The 20,290-nt window shown below is 38.1% G+C and overlaps 1 protein-coding gene and 1 long non-coding RNA gene across 4 annotated transcripts; both read right to left on the reverse strand.

Annotated features, from left to right (window-relative positions):
- Positions 1 to 2: 2 nt before the first annotated feature.
- On the reverse strand, positions 3 to 3,084 carry LOC115924591. Its single transcript, XR_004064381.1, has 3 exons — positions 3,042 to 3,084; positions 628 to 862; positions 3 to 61 (listed from the first exon to the last, which is right to left on the reverse strand). It is a non-coding gene; the product is annotated as an uncharacterized LOC115924591 (long non-coding RNA).
- Positions 3,085 to 9,396: 6,312 nt separating this feature from the next.
- On the reverse strand, positions 9,397 to 18,327 carry LOC115917895 (zinc finger E-box-binding homeobox 2-like). Of its 3 annotated transcripts, none has more exons than XM_030987138.1 (5): positions 17,393 to 18,327; positions 16,503 to 16,958; positions 11,845 to 14,547; positions 11,312 to 11,494; positions 9,397 to 10,047 (listed from the first exon to the last, which is right to left on the reverse strand). In XM_030987138.1, the coding sequence occupies exons 1-5, from the start codon at positions 17,442 to 17,444 to the stop codon at positions 9,680 to 9,682; spliced, it is 3,762 nt and encodes a 1,253-aa protein (XP_030842998.1). In that variant the 5' UTR covers positions 17,445 to 18,327; the 3' UTR covers positions 9,397 to 9,679. The 3 variants fall into 3 exon arrangements, with proteins under 3 accessions (XP_030842998.1, XP_030842990.1, XP_030843006.1); XM_030987130.1 differs by having other exon boundaries at positions 11,312 to 11,497; positions 17,393 to 18,322; XM_030987146.1 differs by having other exon boundaries at positions 9,934 to 10,047; positions 11,297 to 11,497; positions 17,393 to 18,321.
- Between the last annotated feature and the right edge of the window lie 1,963 nt (positions 18,328 to 20,290).

Below are 20,290 nucleotides of genomic sequence, written 5' to 3' on the forward strand. Positions count from 1 at the left end.
TTCCATAGATGGCGAACCCTTGTTCGTCTCTGTCTGAAACTGAGACAGGGGTCCTGTGAAGCTGTGAAATAAAAACAGTATTTGTTAGAACCTACAAGTGTCATTATGATTATCACAAAAGCTTACTGGTACACAATACCATTATAATAACAAAATTTCTCTTTTCCCCCTTGTTTATTGTTTTAATCTGACTACCAGCGTTAGTATTGATACCTTTCATTTAAAGGCCTGTTGAAAAATTATCATTTTCATAAAAGATTACAGGTAAATTTCATCTACAGAAAGGCCAACCAATATTATGTTTTCTCCTATTAAGGCAGTATTCACTTATTAGCATCCCCACAAAAATTAAGCATTGGCCAATGAGCTGGGATATTAATTTACTCTAATAGAGAAGGTTATCTCACTATGAAGTCAAGATGATGTCATCCAACAAGAAGGCAAAAATGTTGAGACTTTTAATAATTAGTCTGACTGTTAGGGTTGGGGCATACATTTATTCATGCATCTACATTTTAATTTAATCAAACAAATGCTTCTTTCATTCAATACTTCATATTTTAGGCAGGACAGACATGGTCTGTGGGTCACAATTAAAAAAATCTAGGATCTAGTTACCATACTTACTCTGCATTCCTGTAACTGGAGTTGATTCTGTGATTGTGGAAGGGTGTTGGACATCTACCCAACTTTGCAAGTTAGGGACGGCTTCAGATGTGGTCATGGGATAGTTATGGTTGAGTCTTTAAAAGTAGTCTTTTCTGGATGTTTGATGTTCTATGGTGAAGAGACTACTTGTTCATCCACATTCATGTACCGGTAAACTGGTTTTCTCTGAGATATCTGTGGATTGTCACTAGATCTGTAAGGAATAAGAATGGATGACAGATAAAATTGTCATGAATGGTAATGCAGTGTGAGGAGGTTTCTTTTTTAAATAGCTGCGTAAGGGCGTGTGTGCCTGTATGTACATATAATTCAGAATTCATTTAAACATATTTACAGACGCACATACTAACACATGGATAGGTCAACGGCTGGCATAACTAATGAACCCAAGCAATAAACATGAGCTTCTGCTCTTACATGTACAAGCTAACTTGAAATACGCTGGTACCCCTGTATAGCTGCACATGTTTGAATTGGCTTCAATAGATTTTGTGTCTAACAGTGGGGATTGGTTCAGGGTACATCATACATGAGGAGAGGAAATAGATTATTTAAAACTTAATTTTCAACCTGGAAATCACAAATTTGTTGCAGAGTAATAGTTTTAGAGTCCCTGAATCAGGTCTTCTAGCATGTAAATTACTCTCCCTACATTGATTATGACATTCTTTTCAGTACACACTTGTGGCACAGTGAATACATGCCACAGTCTCATACAGGTTTGGGCGATTGGCCCCTTGGATAAGCTTGTTGTTGTTGGGTTTGTTGGCGCTATCCATCGATTTTGATGATTTCCGCCAAGCTTCCCCATTCCCGCACCCTGTGTCTATCAGTCATGGGACCAAATCTACATGTATGTGGGACTGTGTTGCGAATTCACACGAGCTACAACAAGTGTGCAAAATGCATATTGACCACTAGTGCCTCGCATTGCATTAAGACAATGTTTAGGTCCATTGCATGTACCAACTGAAAAGGGGGTAAATGAAATAAAATGTCAAATACTTGATAACAAATCAAACATCAATTCTAAAAAATTACTCTCTGACCTTACATGGTGGTTTTATATTTCAAGGTCCAACAATGAAGAAATCCCAACGGTACTCATAATTCTTGCAATTGTGTGTTATTTTTTTCCATTAAAAGTCTTGGTTCTCTCAGCAATTAACTTGGCAATAAAATTTTGCCACAAAAACTTAGTCAATATTTTTCACATGAAAAATAAAGACTTCTATTCATGTTCTTGATAGAGAGTGATTTTTGTAGTGGCCAATTTCTTTTAAGTCTAGTTGTCTGGAAGATTTGAGCACTGGCGAGGGGAGCGTGCTAACCAAGAAATGTTCATAATTATCAAATCAACAGGATGATGGTATATTTCTGATTTTCTCTTTTTCAAAGTATTTTTCTAACATCGTTGAGTTGAACTGATTGTATTGACTGAAATTCAGGTGTCATCAACTGTCAAGTGCTGATACTTGTGGATTCTGGTGACTTTTGTACAGTGGTGTTTGAAAGTTTTGAGAATCAATACAGGGTGTCTTAAATCTTTTCATAAAAGACAACATGTACAAGTAGACTATATAAATGCTTCGATGTGCTTTGGTGCTGCACGACTTAAAAAGGAACAACTATTAAATGAAACAGTTTTAAGTGTGTCTGTGCTGTGTTAATAAATAGTCAATTTTGTTGCTTCTCAATTCGGTGCACTCCTGCAACATTTTGGTATCGAAAAAAACGAAAATCGCAAGCTTGCTTGTTGCACAAATATCTTATATTTTTATAGCATTGAGTGAATGGAACCTAGCGATAGCCAATAAGAAAGGCCCTTGTCGGCGCCAATTTAGTAAAATGAGGCTTCGATTTGCCAAGATTGGATGAATGATTTGCGCATGTGCTAAATGTAAGCTAAAGTTCTACGCGCTCGGACCAGCACCCCTGTTGATGAGATGGTTATTTCTGTCTAGACGTCCTAACCGTAAATTGGTATGGAACTTCTTTTCAGTGTCGATGTGTACAAAACTATCAACATTGCTCAAATAGCCACTTAAATCATGAGTGATTCATAAAAACAGTAGTTAAATACATAACATAAAAGACATAACACAAGTACACAACATCAGTAAGACTGTAAGAGTCAAAATTTCAAAAAGTAAACTCGAACCTACACTCACTCAGCAACCAGCACAAAACCTTACATATGGGACTCCACTGAACACTTGTCACTGCACATTTCTTTTGTTTGTCTACTAGCTAATACAAAATATCGAGTGTGCAAAATATCATATGATTGCCTATGATTGTTCATTTTGATATCCAGTACATATTCTTATTCAAACATGGTTCGAATGAAAACATAAACAAAACTTTCATACCCGGAATAGCGATCCTCCCCTGCGAGATAGTGTACAGTCTTATACAGATTGGTATCATATCTGTCAGGTTTGCCTTTGTAAGACTTGAGCGATGAGCACGCGCCAAATGTTCTAAAGAATTGTTACCATTCTATGAAAGTTTAATGACATCACGTTGAACCAAATTCTTTCTATGACGAATTCTATTCCTAACTACTTGCAATAAGGGAATTTGCAATTTGTTTCCTTGCAGTTTGTTTGCAAAAAAATGATTTGATCTTTGTGTTTTTTGTACCTCTGAAATTCTATTATAATAATAATTAATTTTATTTGTGTTAAATATTCTTCTTCATCATCTTCTCCTTCTACTTCTTTTCTTCTTCTTTTTCTTCCTCTTCCTCTTCCTCTTCTTCTTCTTCTACTCCTTAAAAGTATTATTATTATTGTTATTATCATTATTATTATAATTATTATCATTATTATTATAATTATTATCATTATTATTATTAAATTATTATCATTATTATTATTATTATCATTATTATTATAACTATTATCATTATTATTATAACTATTATCATTATTATTATAATTATTAACATTATTATTATAATTATTATTAGTATTATTGTTGTTGTTGTTGTTGTTGTTAGGTTATCATCTCTACTCTCACGTTGAGTCAGTGTTTTTCACTTTTTCGCCCATAAAATTAACAGTGAAAAAACATGGCCGGAGCTGCGAAATGTTTGCTAACACCAATTTTAAAAAATCATTTAAAAAGTACTAAGGGAATTGCTACTTGATTAAATTGCCTAAAACTTATTATTGTGACGTATCGCCATTGTTATATTGGTGCGGGTATTATCGTGGGTGGGGGTTGAGGTGGGGGCAGTTGCCCGGCTCTGTCCAATTTGAATACTCTACTAAAAGATTCCATAGCAGAGATTTAAGATAACGCTGTCCAAAATTTTCCTCGACGGGCTATGTTCCATAACTCATCTCATAATATGATATAAAAATGATATGATGTAGGCCCGAACAGTCTTTTATCACGCCTATTTTATGTGTTTATTTCGTGAGTATGGAAGCATAAAATAAGTCTATCCCCATGCTCAAATCTTACAATCACCACTTTAAGTCAAAACAAAAAACAAAACAAAAACAAAATCAACTGTAAAACCCATTTGGGATGATACCATTAAAACTATTAATTAGAAGATTAATAAAGTAGTGAATTTTTCAATATTTGAAAGAATGTTTGGCTATGAAAAGGATATGTTTTTGACGTATTTATTTCTTATGCTTAAATACTACATTTATTTATGCAAGTTTCAAAGTAAAATACCCAATTTTCAGGGTTTCAGAACTTACATTGACTATAATAAAGATCTTGAATATCGTATTGCAAAAAAGAAAAACAAACTGCCCTTGCACTTTAAAAAATGGAAGTTTGTCTTATAATCTTGTTTTATAATGTTGTAAATGTTGTAAATTTACTTTTCGTGAGGTTTTGATCTGCGTTTTACTGCTTTTTTGTAATGTTTTTATAATAACTTGTAAATACTGTGATTATTTTTTGATTGTTCAATAAAACACATAAAGAAAAAAAAATCAACTTGTTGTGGTTGCATTGTACACGATTAAGATTGAAGAAAAACGGCTAGAGCTTCACGAACGAGGGGGAGGGGTGCCTTACTAAGTTACCTACCTACCGTATATGAATTTCAAACATAGCCGCACTCGGTATAAGTTATCGTGATCACCTGATCGTGATGTCAGTTACGATACATGTTTCATCATTCATTATAGCAAACTATGTCTCTCAAAGCAGTCATTAATACTACAACATTGCCGCAATATAATCCTACAGAGCCTTGTGCTTTTGAATACCTGTATTGATCAAAGAAAATTTGAAATGTCCCTTGGGGTTGTTTTTGTTAAACGTACTATGTCCCATTTGCAGGCCAAAATGAAAAAGTTAATTCCAACTGCATTTGAAAGATAATACTAATTTAGAACTTCCCTAAAAAAGGTGGGGCTTGAAAATATCTTCAAGTGGGAAAATAACGACTATTAGTTGTCAAATCGACTTTAGGGCTATAGAGCCCAAAAGTAATGGTCTTGATTTTCAGACAATCGTACCGAATAGTCATACGTTTTATGCTGCGCAAAGATTCAACCAGTTTAATCTTGGCCATCACAAGAAGTGGGTTATTGATGTAGACAAATGCTCATGTACCCTTTACAACTCTTTTCATGTATGTTATTACCAAAGAAAAAAAAAGCCAGTCAGTCACTCAATAGTGTCTGACAGTGAAGTCTAGCAAGTAAACGGGTTTCCTTGCATAATTTGAATATGAGGACACTGCTAACGTTTAAATTTCACAGATAGGACATACATGACATAATTTTTATTCATAATTCCTGCAAAGTTCTACAAAATTTGAGGTTGGCTGCAAAAGGGACATAGTACCTTTAAGGAATCATTAATGATAATAATAATAATTTATAGAATATTTAGTAGCGCTAAAAACAATAAGTACCGTAGCGTAGCGCTTACAAATACAAAGTATATCAAAAGAGGACCAAATAAAATGAAGTCTCATAGGAAGTAGATCATAATATAGATCACCGGGGGACTCAGGAAAGTTTTGAGGGATTTTTTTGAAGGTGGCAAGACAGGTTATTTCCCTTATGGTAATTTCCATTATTGGCCGTGCACTATGATGTTAATGCATCAGGGTTAGATTTGTTTCCTCTCTTGAATTTGTACTGCCTATGTTATGGATACGTATTTGTTTCTGTAACCTTTAATTTCTTTGAAAATGATTATAAAATAGGTAAATCCTACTGTTTTAAACATTAAACCATGGCCCATTATTCAAAGTTTTCTTGCTGGATTACATAGATCGCATAGACAGCTACCACCCCTGCAGCCCATGTAAGTCTTGATACGCCATAGGGGGGGGGGGCGGCGTTTATTTCATGTAAGGCTATATAGCACTGAGAGAGGCATATGAGTCTGACAATATAATTCGACAAACCACTGCAGTGCGTAGTCCCTAAATAATTCACATGGAAACATTGACTCTCTTGGCTTTCAACAAGGAATCTGTTGGGTCAGAGAAAACTACAGAAATCATGCTAATCGATCCGCATTGATACTTTGCTATATATGTACAGGGGCGTACGCAGGGGGGGGGGGGGGGGGGGGGGTGGGGGTTCAAACCCCCCCCCCTTTGGTATTTTTATGTATGTAAACCCCCCTAAAAAAACCTAAACCCCCCCCCCCCCTTTGGTTTTTTTATTTTATTTTATTTAATTTTTATTATTAAAAAAAAAAAAAAAAAAAAAAAAAAAAAAATTATACCCACGGCTAACCTAAATAGGTGACCTTACCCCCCCCCAACGACAAAAAATGTCAAATTTTGAAATTTCGAGACCAAAAAAAAAAAAAAAAAAGTGTCCGTTTACCCCCCCCCCCCCCCCCCCCCCCCCCCCCCCCCCCCTCCACCCCCCCCCCCCCCCCCACCCTCCCACTGAACGACTTTTCGGCCTGCGCGATTTTCAAATTTTCGGGAGCAAAATATTTTAAAACCCCCCCCCCCCCCCTTGGAAAAATCCTGCGTACGCCCCTGTATTTATATGACCTTTAATCTTTATCTTTCTGTACGTGTGTCCTAAGAGAAGGGTTTTCTTTCTTTCATATGAGTATTATATTTCAATCAATGATGATGAATGATAAATTCAGACAGAACTTATTTTTTCTCATGATATGGTTTGTTACGATTTGACAGTATCACTTTCAATTCGCAGTTTTTTAATAAATTAAAATATCCCTCACCTCTTCCCCTTTCTCTTCAATCTCACTATTTCGTTACTCCACCCCTCTCTCTCTCTCTCTCTCTCTCTCTCCCTCTCTCTCTCTCTTCTCTCTCTCTCTCTCTCTCTCTCTCTCTCTCTCTCTCTCTCTCTCTCTCTTTCTTTTCTTCTTCCTCTCCTTCTAGTTTCCCCCTCTCCCCTTCACTCATTCGATGTTCATAACTTGATAATTACCTTAAACTGCATGAATACGGTATGTTTATTTCAGCTTGAAATATATTCAATTGAATGGAAATGTTTGTTATACAATCTTGAATTTATTTAGCTTATTAAAATTGATAATTGTATGAACTTTGGTATGAATTTAGCCACTTTATGATTTTGGAAGATCGAGGAATAAAATGTCAGTATAAATGAACCTACACGGGTTCACGTGAATGTGGCGATGGGAATTTCATGAATTGCGCCATCTACTTAAATTAAATTGTTGTTCCCCTTGTCGGCCCATTTAGTTGGACAGTGTTTCAGAAGACCGTCGTAAGTACACGTTCGTCCAAATTTAACATGCGTTGTAATGGGATGTCGGTGAACTTGAACATAGGACGGTCTCGTGAAACTTTATCTTGGATGAAAAGAAGAGTAACGTTGTCCATAATCATCATCATTTTCATTATCATCATTATCATCATCAATATCATCATCAATTCATCATCATTATCTTCATCACTATTTTCCAACAAACACCATCTATACCTAAATTCAAACTTCTTGGAACACAAGATAACATGAGAAAAAATTCAAAGAGAATAAAGGTACATTTTCGTGACTTTATTTTGTTTCAAAATAGCAACATTGCTACAATACATAAATAGGCTGGACCACCTATAGAAAAAAGAAAATCAGAGGCCCACTCTTTTTTGTTTCTTGAACAAATATCTTACATGTTTTTTGAATAAATAGTTACACATCAACAAGAATAAATAAGTTTATACACAACTTCATGTACATCATTACCCAATATACCCAGTGGCAACTTTGAAATACAAATTTACAGAAAAAGGACCACAGAAAATAATTCAAAAAATAAGAAATAGTCATGCATGGAAGATATGAAGTATTTTGTTTAAGATTCTTCCCCTGTGAAAATAGAAACAAAATCTACAACCTATATACCCAAATACTGAACTATTCTTACAGTGAAACAAAAACAACACAAGACAAAACACTGAAATTAACATGAACTATGAATTAACAATAATCTTACAAGGTCCTATGTGTCACAAAGATGTGACTGGGGGGGGGGGGGATCACCCTAGCCAAGTGTTCCATGGAAGGTACCAAAACAAATGTATTTCTAAATTGTTAATCCTTAAAAAATACTGATGATGAGGAGATTGGTGGGGAGAAAGAGAGAAAGTGAGAGAGAGAGCGAGAGAAAGAGAAAAAAAAGACAGATAAAAGTGAACTAGACAACAATTTATGTTTCTTAGAGGGATCATAAAATAAAATTGAAATTAGAATTTAAGAGAAAAATTCTTTAATGGCATTTTAAAGAAGACATGATCATTCAACTCAAACTGTGAAGACAAAAAATATCGAAATATGTGTTTCAGTTGTCCATGTAATATCCATTCCCATCCAAGAGAATATATTTTGCGTAGGTAAAACAGCTAGGGCCCACAGCAATTTATCTGTCAGATTTCGAAGATTGCACAATGATGGTGTAGGTATAGGACCCTACACCTTGATTATCTGACAAACTTATTTTCAGTACAAAAAAAATACTGGTAGACATTAAAAAAAAACTTCTATGCCATGTACTTTCATAGCAACCTCTCAAAGAAACACACTACAGTACTCATCAAGTACGACCATTAAAGTTTGGTGATTCGTTTGTATAATTCAGATATTGGTGAAAGTGTGGAAGAAGATGTGAAAGGTGGATTTGTGAATCACCGAGTCATTTCTCATTATTTAAATAACTGCTCAAATTGCAAAAATATCGAAGTCTCTATCTATCTATCATTGTACTGATCATATATACATCACGTAGAAGCAAAGCAAGAGTAGTACATAAATTGTCAACATATATATACTTCACATATGTACTCCATCTTGCCCCCTCTTCACAATCAAGCTTGTATTATTCTTTTACTTTCCTTATCCTTTCATCTATAAATATATCCCTAAAGTTTTGTTCAAATACTTCAATTGTTAAAGATTTATTCAAATTACATGCTTTTCCACGTGAAGTTTGACTTCTTATTCCTTCTCTTCATTTATCAAAAAATATGTTTTATCGTCTTTCAAAATAGATACTGTAATTATTCTATTTATTTTTTCGAAGACAAAATAATGAAAACACACAAGTTTACTAGACACCTTGGCTGTCTCAATGAAAATACACATATTGCATTTAACTCTTCTTTAAATATTTCAACTTTTACAATAATACCCCTCCAATCATATCATCACATGGTAGGTCTTAAAACGTTTCATCAGCTTTTTACTTGAAGGGAAATGAGGCATATACCGGTAGCCAGAATTTTGTGTGTTTTTTTTCTCGCCAATATGTCAATTTGGGAACAGGTGCAAACAAGCATAACTATCATAACTCCATCAAGTTCCAATGAGGTTTTCAGACAACTTCACCATAACACAAATGTTAATGAATATAAATCAATAACATACAATCTGAAGTACCTTCAAGTTCAAACATTCCACAAACCATTAGAATGACACCCCTGAATCCTTTTAAATTGAAAGAATACTTGGATCCCTCTGGATCATTATCAATCATCACCGCAAATCTTCTTCGATGCCTTTCGAGTTTCATCTTAGACCCCAGCGATCTGCTTCTCTTCCATCCTCCTAATCATAGCACCTGTACTCTCCAATCCAATCTCCATCTCGTCTCCGCCACCCTGGTGGTGATGATCCATCATCATCGGTTCCTTGCTATCGCCCAGCATCTCCTTCTCCGGACCATCCAGGTGAGGTCCACCGGCGGCGCCCATGGCGTCACGCCTGCAGTAGCTGTAGCGATGATTCATATGCTGACTGTAAGAGCCTGAGTGTGAGAACTTCTTGAGGCATCGGTCACACTGGTAGGGTTTCTCTCCGGAGTGGAGGCGAGAGTGCTCCATCAGGTGATGCTTGTGCTTGAAAGCTTTGCCGCATTCCTTGCACTGGTGAGGGCGCTTGCCTATAAAAAATAATAAATGAGATGCGAAACTAAAATTAGTACTCTGAAATCTTTGAACAAAACTGTAACAATGGACTAATATTCATAAACAGGAAAGGGGAAAGGTGAGAAAATCTCAATTCAGTCAAATGGAAATGAGTCATACAAGAATTCATGTTCCATATTAGGAGTATCTCAAAAAAATATGTGGGTTTATCCCTAACCAGTCTTTAAATGTTTTTGAAATTTCAGAAGAAAGATAGGTGGTTATGATTGAAGAAAAAAAACTAACAATATATATCTCAAATTAAAGTTTCTCCCTTGCTATTGATAACTACTGATTTTCTAGAGTATGATTAATGTTTGGAAATTAACCTAATCTCAAAGAATAAAATGACATTTGCGACACTTTAATTGAACTTGTAAAAGTGCCCCATCTGTTACTCTATGACAAAGCGACAGTGCATGGTTAGGTTAAGGTCATAGACTGTGTTATCAAAATCACAACCTTGTCTATTGCTACTGCTAGGAAAAGACATGATCTTGAACGAGGCTTTACACCCAAGGTACATTCAAAGTGACTTGCATTTCGACTTCCTACAGATCTAAGCAACCTACAATTGTGACATAGAATAACATCTGCTCTTTCCCCCACTGCTTATAATTTGATGCTTTGGATACGAGGAGATAGTATCTCAATGGTGCTTTACCATATTTTTGTGTTGTTTGTTGCTATCATTAGTCTCTGCTTAAAGAGGATTTTGCTCGTGGGAGATAACAATGAATTGTGCATTAGTCATGCAAAATGCAGGTCTGTTGCCAAAACACTTATTAGCATTTTGCGTGACTATTGTCTAAAACCATTTTTTAACATCATTTTCTTCAAACAAACCCTTTGTCCTCATAATGAGGCTTTTTGAGGGTATTACCCTTATTTGTAAATTAATTATAATTTTTTTTCCACATTTTATGTTTGATCAATTTATTTTAATAATTCATGATGAAATTAAAATATGACTGTATATTGTTACTTCAATCAACAACAACAACAAAATCATCTTTTTGATGATAAATTGTGTGCAGTCTTTAAGAAATAAAAACTGCAGGTTCTTTTTTTTTTGAAGAATTACATTCAAGAGAGAAAAAAAGGTTATTTCAATGTTCTTACAGTCGAAGTTTTTATGCTTTAGAAAGACAATGCTTGAATTGTTTGAAAAGTGGGTTATGGTGATGAAGAAGATGATATTCCAATTTCTAGAAAATGGCTTACTTCTTTGTTAAGTACCTGAGTGCTCGTAGACATGTCGAAGCAATGAACTGTGTTTCTGGAAGGTCTTGGGGCACTGCGAACATGCGTACTGTCCTGAGGAGGTCCTGGATGGCTTGTCCGATCTCCTCCGTCTTCCAGGTCCGATGCCGATGTCGCTCAGCGAGTCTTCCGATGCAATGTCAGATAAATTGTCAGCTCCTGCTGTTAATTGATAACAAAATAAATGATTACTTATTAGTTATTACCTCATCAACAGCATTCGTTATTACAGCATAAATTGATACAAATCCTATTCTATGCATTATGAATTTCTTAATTCAATTATATTCTTTACATGGATTTATTTCTTGTTGCAATATGACATTATGCCCATGTTAACAAATAGTTACTATTTTCCATGACTATATTCTCTACAAAGTTATTGGACGACAAGTTAAAATAAACATTACTCTTTGATGTATTGTAAATGATATTGAGTTATCAAGATAGTTTAGAGACAAGTTCTAGTTTCAATTTAAATGCATAAAACAAAAAATCCATAAACTTACCATGGTTTGGATGGAGACCACCCCCGTTGAGCATTGCAGGCAAGAAAGGATTGGTTGGTCCATAGGCAGCGCCCAGATGAGCCATGGTACTGGGCATGAAACCTGTCTTAGCCAGGGCACTGTAGACATCTGGTACCTGAAGATGAGAGCCATACATCGGTGGAGGAGCCACAGGGTAATCTACTCCATCAGCAAACCTCATCCTCTTGGCAGCATAGCCACCCATGGTGGGGAGGTAAGCATAGAGGGGCTCGGGGTAGGAACGTTTGAGGAGGATGCTCGCATCTGATGCTGATGAGGTGTTGGTGGTAGCTGTGGAGGAGGGTGTGGTCGTCTTGCCAGGGCTTGGGCTAGTCCTGCTCTTGTGGGCTTTGATGCTGTTCTCATAGAGGCTGGAAGGGAGTGGCTCAGATGGCGCATATGCAGGAGGAAGAAGGTATCCATTGGCAGCAGCGGCTGCAGCGGCAGAATAGAGTGCAGAGTAGTTGTAGCCGTAAACCAGTTTGGGTGGGATGGAAGACCTGCTCAAAGAAGGTGGAGGTGTTGCTTTCCTCTTTGGCAGAGAAAGATCGAGAGGAGAAGAGTCTCTTGTTTCCTTGGCTGGTGTCAGAGATCTCGCAGGGGATCGACTATCTCTATCCATGGGCTCTAATCGCTCACGTACTCTGGATTCAGTCTCACGACCTGCTGGGCTGACATCCATGCTTTTTTCTTTGTGAAAGGTGTATCTGATGGAACTTTTAGGTAGGGAATTAATACTGCTGCATGGGGAAGGAGGGAGGCTATCGGCATCACCCACTCTCTCAGCGCTGCTGCTGCTGACTGAAGCCGTTTCCAAATCGCAGTTCTCCGCCGGGGATTTGACACAAGTCTCCTTGCTATCGATAGCTTGAGCTCCTGTGTGTTCTTTGATGCGTCGTCGTGTGGGTGGAACAACTGTCACAACTGGGGATTGCCTCATTAAGCTCAAGCTCTTAAGCGATGGATCCGTCCCCTCCTCCTCGAGCTTACGTGTGCGCTGGAACCACTTGTTGACTAGCTGCATAGGCAAATTGAGTGCTACTGAAATTTTTTCGATGCCGTCCTCCGAGGGCTTAGCTTGCATGGCATAGAATGCACGCAGGGCCTGTTCTTGGGCCTTGGAAATGGTCTCAAGTAACTTAGATATATCAGTTGTCTTGTTAGCCTCTGGTTCAGGGCTTTCAGCATTGTTAGGGGGTAGCTGACTTCCTGAATTGGGGCTGGCTTTTGGAGACAGGTGCTGTTCACTCTCTCTTGGTGACATCATCATCTGCTTTGGGTTTTCATCCTCCTCATCACTCTTGTCATCTATTTCATGGTTATCACTCTCGTTTTTGTGTTGGGCCAAGAACTCTTGCTGCATCTCGTAATATCGATCTAATGTGAAATTTCCAATGCTTTGCTGGGGCTGTGGATTGCCATTAAAGAGCTTCATCTTGAGCACATCCTCATTGAGGTCGCAGAGATAACGCTCGTGCTGATGAAGATCGATGGGACTATGGAACTCTCGTCCACAATACTTGCATCCTGTTCTGTCTGGATTTAGGTTAATCTGAGAAGGAAAACGTGTTTCCAAACAGCGATTAATAGCTTGAGCTTCATGCACTTTCTTTAGAGTGTAGTCCACAATGTTATAACTTTTCTTCTCTTGATGCACACCATTTCCATTTAAGAATGTTTTGGACTTTTCTGATTCTTCAGGTGTCTTTTCAGGTGTCTTTTCAGATGATGGTGGTGGTGGTGTTGCCTTTGGCAAGGGAGTAACAGCTGCCATTTTTTCAAGTTTAAATGGTCTGATTTCAAACGGACTTGCGACAACTGGGGCTGTGTCACTTGTTGTCTTTGTTTTCTTTAGTTTTGAGATGTCTGTTTTCTGCCCGTCCTTCTGTTGCTTGCACACAGTAGATGCTACAATTTGTAGAACCTTCTTCACAGCATCACTTGCAGGACTTGTTAAAGGAGATGTGCTTCCATTCTCCAGTGTTTCGTTGCTCGGGTGACCCTGAACAGAACCGTCAACATTGGGAATCTTGATGTGAAGAGGAGTCATGTAAGCTGGGGCACTCTTCTTTGGCTCAGTTAAAGGTAGAGATTCACTAGTGTCTATGTCACTGAGAGGAGATTGCAAAACTGGCGAGGGAAGGCTATTGATTACTTTGACTGGAGGAACACCAGTGATCCTGGTGAGGGCTGGAGGTTGTTCCTTCACAGGTGAGCACTTTTTGCTGCTTATGTGAGAGCTGTAGGATCCAGAATGCGAGAAGCGTTTTAGGCAAGTTGGACATTCGTAAGGTTTCTCTCCGCTGTGAATACGCAAGTGCTCCTTGAGATGATGCTTGTACTTGAAAGCCTTTCCACACTCCCCACACTTAAACTTGCGATTCCCAGATGTGTGCGTCAACATGTGACGCTGCAGTCTGTAAATGTTCACAAAGGCCTTATTGCAGATGTCGCAGATTTGGTTGCGCCCTGGCATATGCGTGGCCATATGACGCTCTAGCTGGGACTTGTAGGCAAAGCAGTAGTTGCATTCTGGGCAAGAAAAGTTGTTGAATGTCTTCTCGTGTCGGTATTTGATATGCTCTTTCAGGGAGGTGAGCCGCTTATATGAGCGATCACAGTAAGGACAGTCTTCAGGTTTTCCAAGCTCGCCCTCAATTTCAGTTTCGTTGTCATTTCCTTCTGTAATAAAAAGAGAAAAAGAACACCAAAGAAAAATGAGTGACATTTCCTGATCATTTGCATTGTCACACCTCTTATAAACAATCCCCTCAATTTACCATAAAAACTAAAGTTAAACATCTGGAGTAGCAATATCTCTCCTTTCACTTCCACCTATGGTTAACAGAGACCTATCAAAATGCCTTTATTACTAATAAAATGGTAATAGCACTTTCACTTTTATACCCACTTGACTTAAAATCTGTATATAAAATATTTGTTTCACCTTATTCAAAGTTGTTCAAGTGCCTGGGGATAATGGGTATTCACCTTTCGATTGCTTTCGCTTACATTAGAGTAATAAACAATACATCTCAACTGCATATCACCCAGTAGTTTCAATTATAACAAATATGATTTAAAAAGGGAAAAGAATGGGATTTTGATGTAAAAAATATTATCAACCAATGTCCATTACAACAAAAGGGAGAAAGGTTGAACTAATTGTTCAGACTCACAGAAGTGGCAAAATACAGGATGATATCTATTAAAAGTGCATCATACACAAATATGAAATTCTCTTTTGAATTCCCCCCCTTTTTTTTTATTGAACTGGCACTTAACTATTCAAGCAATGAACAGAACAAAAGTTATTGATCAGGGGAAACTATGATTTATTAGTCTGATATCCCCATCAAACTCAGCAAAAGTGAGAAACTATATCATCATCATGTTCACTGTCATTTATTGTTATCTAATTACCAATCATGTCACAAATACCCATTTCCAGGTACTAGCAAGGGAACATTCTCATTTTTCATCTGTCATGCACATCTGTCAGCCACCCTTAATCCCTCAAATGCAATAATTCTACATACAAAATGACAGGAACTCGCCACTTAGCCCCTATTTGTACATGTTATTACAAAAAAAAATGAAATTGTTGCTGGCCTCCCTTCTCCATCTGTCACACGACACTTTTTATCCCTTCCCTTGATCCTTTTGGTGACTATGTTCGAGGCCATTATGATATATTCTGTTTCTTTGTTTCTTGATGTGCAGCAGTAATTGAGATAAGACCGATTGTGTGCAACGGGTAGCCTCGCTAGTCTACTGCTTTGTCTATTCAGAGCATCTTGTTTTGGATGTGTTCACACAAAAAATCACTGCACGTTCTGATTGATGAGAATTTAAGATGGAAGAGAAATTCCAAAATAATTTGTAGTTGATTTTTTTAAAGCAGAGTTAGACAAAGCTCTCTCATTATCCCTCCAACCCCTACATCATATGAAAAAACTTTTATGCTTTGCTGTTCATTATGAGTCAGCCTTAACATTCTTCAAATTTGTGTCCAAAAAAAAAGGAGGAGTGCTGAACAGGAAAGAAGACCTTAGGCTAACAAAACACTTTGAAATGAAAATATGAATGGACTTATGTTACTCAAGTTCATAACAATTTATGTCAATGTGAACTCCTCCCTTGTGAAGGAACAGGAGGATTAGTGCGAACTTGATCTCTTTGTGGGGGTTAAGGTACTTCGTGTACTGATCCCATCCACCTACTGATACTGATCTCATGTCTAACCTAAGGATGCTGGAGATGAGGGTAATCAAGCAATAATCTATCCCTCAAAATCCCAGCAGAACGTGAGGAATCATTCACAAAGAGGGTGAGAGGGGGAAGGGGGCAAGACAGAACAACAATACAGTTTGCATGAACACAGCCAAAAGAGATATCTAGTTTCACTTTCTTTTTGAGATGTATCATAACTTTGGACACGTTCACATAAGGATGTTGCTTTGATTTCTGTCTCTAAATAATGTGTCCGACTTAGTAAAAAGTTCACTGCCAAGGTCTACGATGGTCTGAGGGAGGGGGGCTGACTGGTCTGGAAAACCCCCCAAAAAGGCTGATCCAGATCAGTTCATCCTCTACTCCCTTATTTTAGAGGAGGAGAAAAATGGTTTGAAACCTACCAGGAGTATCAGGGTCATCTGTATCGCCATTGACTCCGTCCATGTCTTCTACAGGTTCAGGATAGATGATTGCTGTATCACTGCGGTTCATGTAATCCTCCAGGTTGATGACACCACCGTCTCCTCCCATCTCTCCATTCCTGAATTGATGAGGGTGATGAGGGTGAGGAGGGGGATGGGGATGGAGGTGATGCATTCCATTCTTCCGGTGGAACTCTTTATCCGGCTCCAAGTCATCTACCCCATCATCCTTGTCCCCATCGCTCGTACTCTTGTCCATCTCAACCTCGTCGTCGTCCTCTTCGTCGCCCATGAAGCTTCCCTTGTCATCTCCATCGCTGTCCTCGATGGTGGAGCTGTTGCTATGGTAACCATTCTCCGGGCTGGGAGATATGGGGTCATTACCATCTGCCAGGATCGCTTGAGTCATGCCTTTGGGGTTTCCATCAATGTCAACTGTGGAGATATAAATATCAAAAACACTGATTAAAGATCTAATTGACACATATTCCAGTTCATGTCAAAACATGCGACTTACTAAATTTATATGCTTTCGTGTAAATGGAACATCATTTTTGATTTTTTCAAATAAAACAATGAAAAGTTAAGCCTCCTGGACAGTCCATTATGAAAATAAGATAAAATAAACACACAGACCTACACTTCAAAAAACAAGTAAAAAACAAATATGTTCACATTTTTTCATTAACCAACAAAATATTTATACACAAACAATAATATTAGAGGATCATTCTCAAAATCCTGCAAGAAAATGACTACGTTTCAATTAAAAATTCAGGAAAGACTGAATTGGCGTTTGATTAGTTGCGCGTCCCGAGCCCGACACAGCGAAGTAGAGGGAGAGAGAGAGAGATAGAAAGCTGCCGTACCTGAGGCATGCAAACGCCGCCTGTATTGGAGGTAATGATACTTCATCACCATACCACTGACGGGTGCCGACAAGCGTCTCCAAAGTCATGCACACGAAATGTTTCAGGGAAAAATTCCACTCATTTGAATCCAAAATCACAATCAGTTGTGACGATGTTTCTGTAATTGCACAGGTAAATGTCAAACTGATAACATAATAATGTTTCTCTCCAGGTCACCACTGGTCACTAATGAGCTGCGAATAGATCTGTTGAAAACGAATTTCAAAACTGGAACGGTCGATGAACTCTGGACGATAATGTTCCTCAAGAAGTCTTCTGAAATTTTAATCCTAATTAATATAATACTGCGATGAGGTGTTAAGTTGTTCAACACTGCACAATCAAAATATAGAAGTTGAACTACAGGTGAAACAACTGCTTTCAATAATTGGTGGTATATATTCCGACGAAGAGAGATATAGTCGAAGTAACACTTCCTTGGAGCCTCGAGTAAAAATCCACAGCTTCAAATCCAAAAGAAAAGATGAAGAGAAAAACCCACATGAATGTCGTGAGCTTACTCTAATGGGCGGCTCTTGTTGGACAGGAGACAAGATAAATACAGAGCAGAGCAGAGCTCAGAGGGAGAGAGAGCGGAGTGAAGTTGTTGTCGCGCCGGTGACTTGAGGACAGATTGAGAAGGATTGGCGGAGCGCAAAACGAGGGCAGAGACACGAAGTCTGGGGTTTTGTCCTCGAGAACAAGAGAGGGACAAAAGCCATTCAGCGGTACTATTAAAAGGCGGAGGTGATCACTTCTCCCGGTCATCAGCGCAAGATGCTCAACTCCTTTCTCTGTGTCCCACCCCTCTTGAGATCGAGGAAGCTATTTTGAATGAGGTCATTCATGCAAGATGACACTATCTCCTTCAAACACCTTATTATAACAGTCGAGTTGTCTTATCGTGAAGAAAAGAGGATCAAGATCAAAAGCTGTGTGTTAACATCGACAATCAGCTCTTGAAGAAGAAAAAAACTCGTTTGTACGATTTTAGTTGCGATGATGAAACATAACAGCTTATAACCAACCAAGTGGAAAAGTCTAGTAGCGGAAAGTCAATTGATGTACTACTATGGAAATACAATGGTTGCAAACAAAAGGTATACTACCAGATTAGATTAAAAATAGGAAGAAAAACACAGCATTATTTCGCGAGAGCATGTACATGCTACTGCGATTCTGCTTGCCTCGCTTTATAGTTACCCACATACACATATCAAGTAATTGTTCCCAATAGTAATTTTCCCTCCTCTCCCCTTCTCTATGACAATGTCTTTTTAAAAATATTGTTAGCCAACCCCTAAAGTGTTAAAAAGGGAGTCTTGTTTGTCATGCCTTCAGCCGCGGAAACAATAAGAAGAAAATTCGTTGGCTCCAGCCTGGTGCGGGCCACAAAGCACCTGCGCATACAGGCTGGGGTAGTGAAGAAAAGACCCACCTTGCAGGGCGGCGCCACTGTGTCTGAGTGGCCGAGCTGAGCCCCATTCAGTCAGTCGTCTGCTAGATCGCTACCCTACGCCTCATGAATTATTAACCTGATAAAGCTCAAACACCTGACTGGCCTCCACAAAGGCAGCGCTTATTAGTCGTCACATGTGAGCAATGCTAGCATTGTAGGCAGGTGATTGGCTTGGCTCTTTTCTTCACATTATCAACCATCCAATTTCTGTTTTTCCTTTTTTCTCCTCGTTTCCCATTAAAAAATATCTCTCTCTTTCTAATCAACCATCCTTCACGAAATATTGTCAGCTCCAGTCAAGCAGAGATGACAGCCGTAAAGAATTCCGAAGGCAGACAATGTCAGTCATCGTATATTTCTCCCCTCTCTAATTCATGAAGTGAAAAAAAGAAAACTTTCAATTTAATATTGCTTCAATATTTCACACTTAAGGCTTTCACTAACTTGTCCGATAGAAAAGTTATTTAGCGCATAGTTAGACATTATGACAAAACAGCAATAACCTTTTAAAAAATAAATATTAAAAACGCTATTCAGAACGCTTAGCATGTTTATAAAAGTGCCTCCCTTTAAATGTTCGTCCTTGATTATGAAGAGTATTTTCGCGTAAATTTTAGCATGGTAAGGACATTCTTGCAACAGTTAATATTGCACATAATCGAATTTCCCATTTTTATTTCTCAGGCCGTTTTCTACATTTGACACGCCAACACTCGTACACACAGGTAATTTGTTTTCAAATTCAAAGCTCCTAATGTAGGAATCGACAATGAAATTTAGACATACCAGCCTACAAATGAATTTTGTTACACGCATTTTTCAATTGAGTGCAGGGGAAAGAAAAAAGGGAAGATAAGGTCTAGCGAAATTGTAGTTTTCCTGTCACTACTGTTGGTGCTGTGTACATTGTAAACAGGATAACCAAACATGATTGCCTATCGGTGGAGATCCCCCGACCGAGTGGCGCCACGTCACCATGACAACATGCCCCTCCCACCGCTAGATAAACGACGGAAGCCCGCGACGCATTCCCAGAGGATGTGTTAGTTTCAACACATGGATCCTCGTTTGAGCCCGAATATTTAGCTTTGGTTTCTCGTAGCGTTCGCAAGGTAATTCCACGCATGGGATTTGTTATTGGTTTCTTAGATTGAACTTGGGTTGAGACTTTTTTTTACAGTACAAAAATAATACTTTCGACGTCGAGCAACGATGGCACTCAATGATAAACACCACAATACCTTTCAAAGTTCATCATGCACGATACATGATTAGCAGGTAGTCACACCCCAATCACTTTTGTTTGTCATCACATTCCATAGGTGATTTTAACTTATTTAAGAGCTCCGTACGCTCACTGTTTCTTTTACATTTCAAGGTAATAATAATGGACCTTT

This window comes from Strongylocentrotus purpuratus, unplaced genomic scaffold (assembly GCF_000002235.5).
Source record: "Strongylocentrotus purpuratus isolate Spur 01 unplaced genomic scaffold, Spur_5.0 spur5_contig_838, whole genome shotgun sequence".
NCBI lineage: Eukaryota > Metazoa > Echinodermata > Echinoidea > Camarodonta > Strongylocentrotidae > Strongylocentrotus > Strongylocentrotus purpuratus.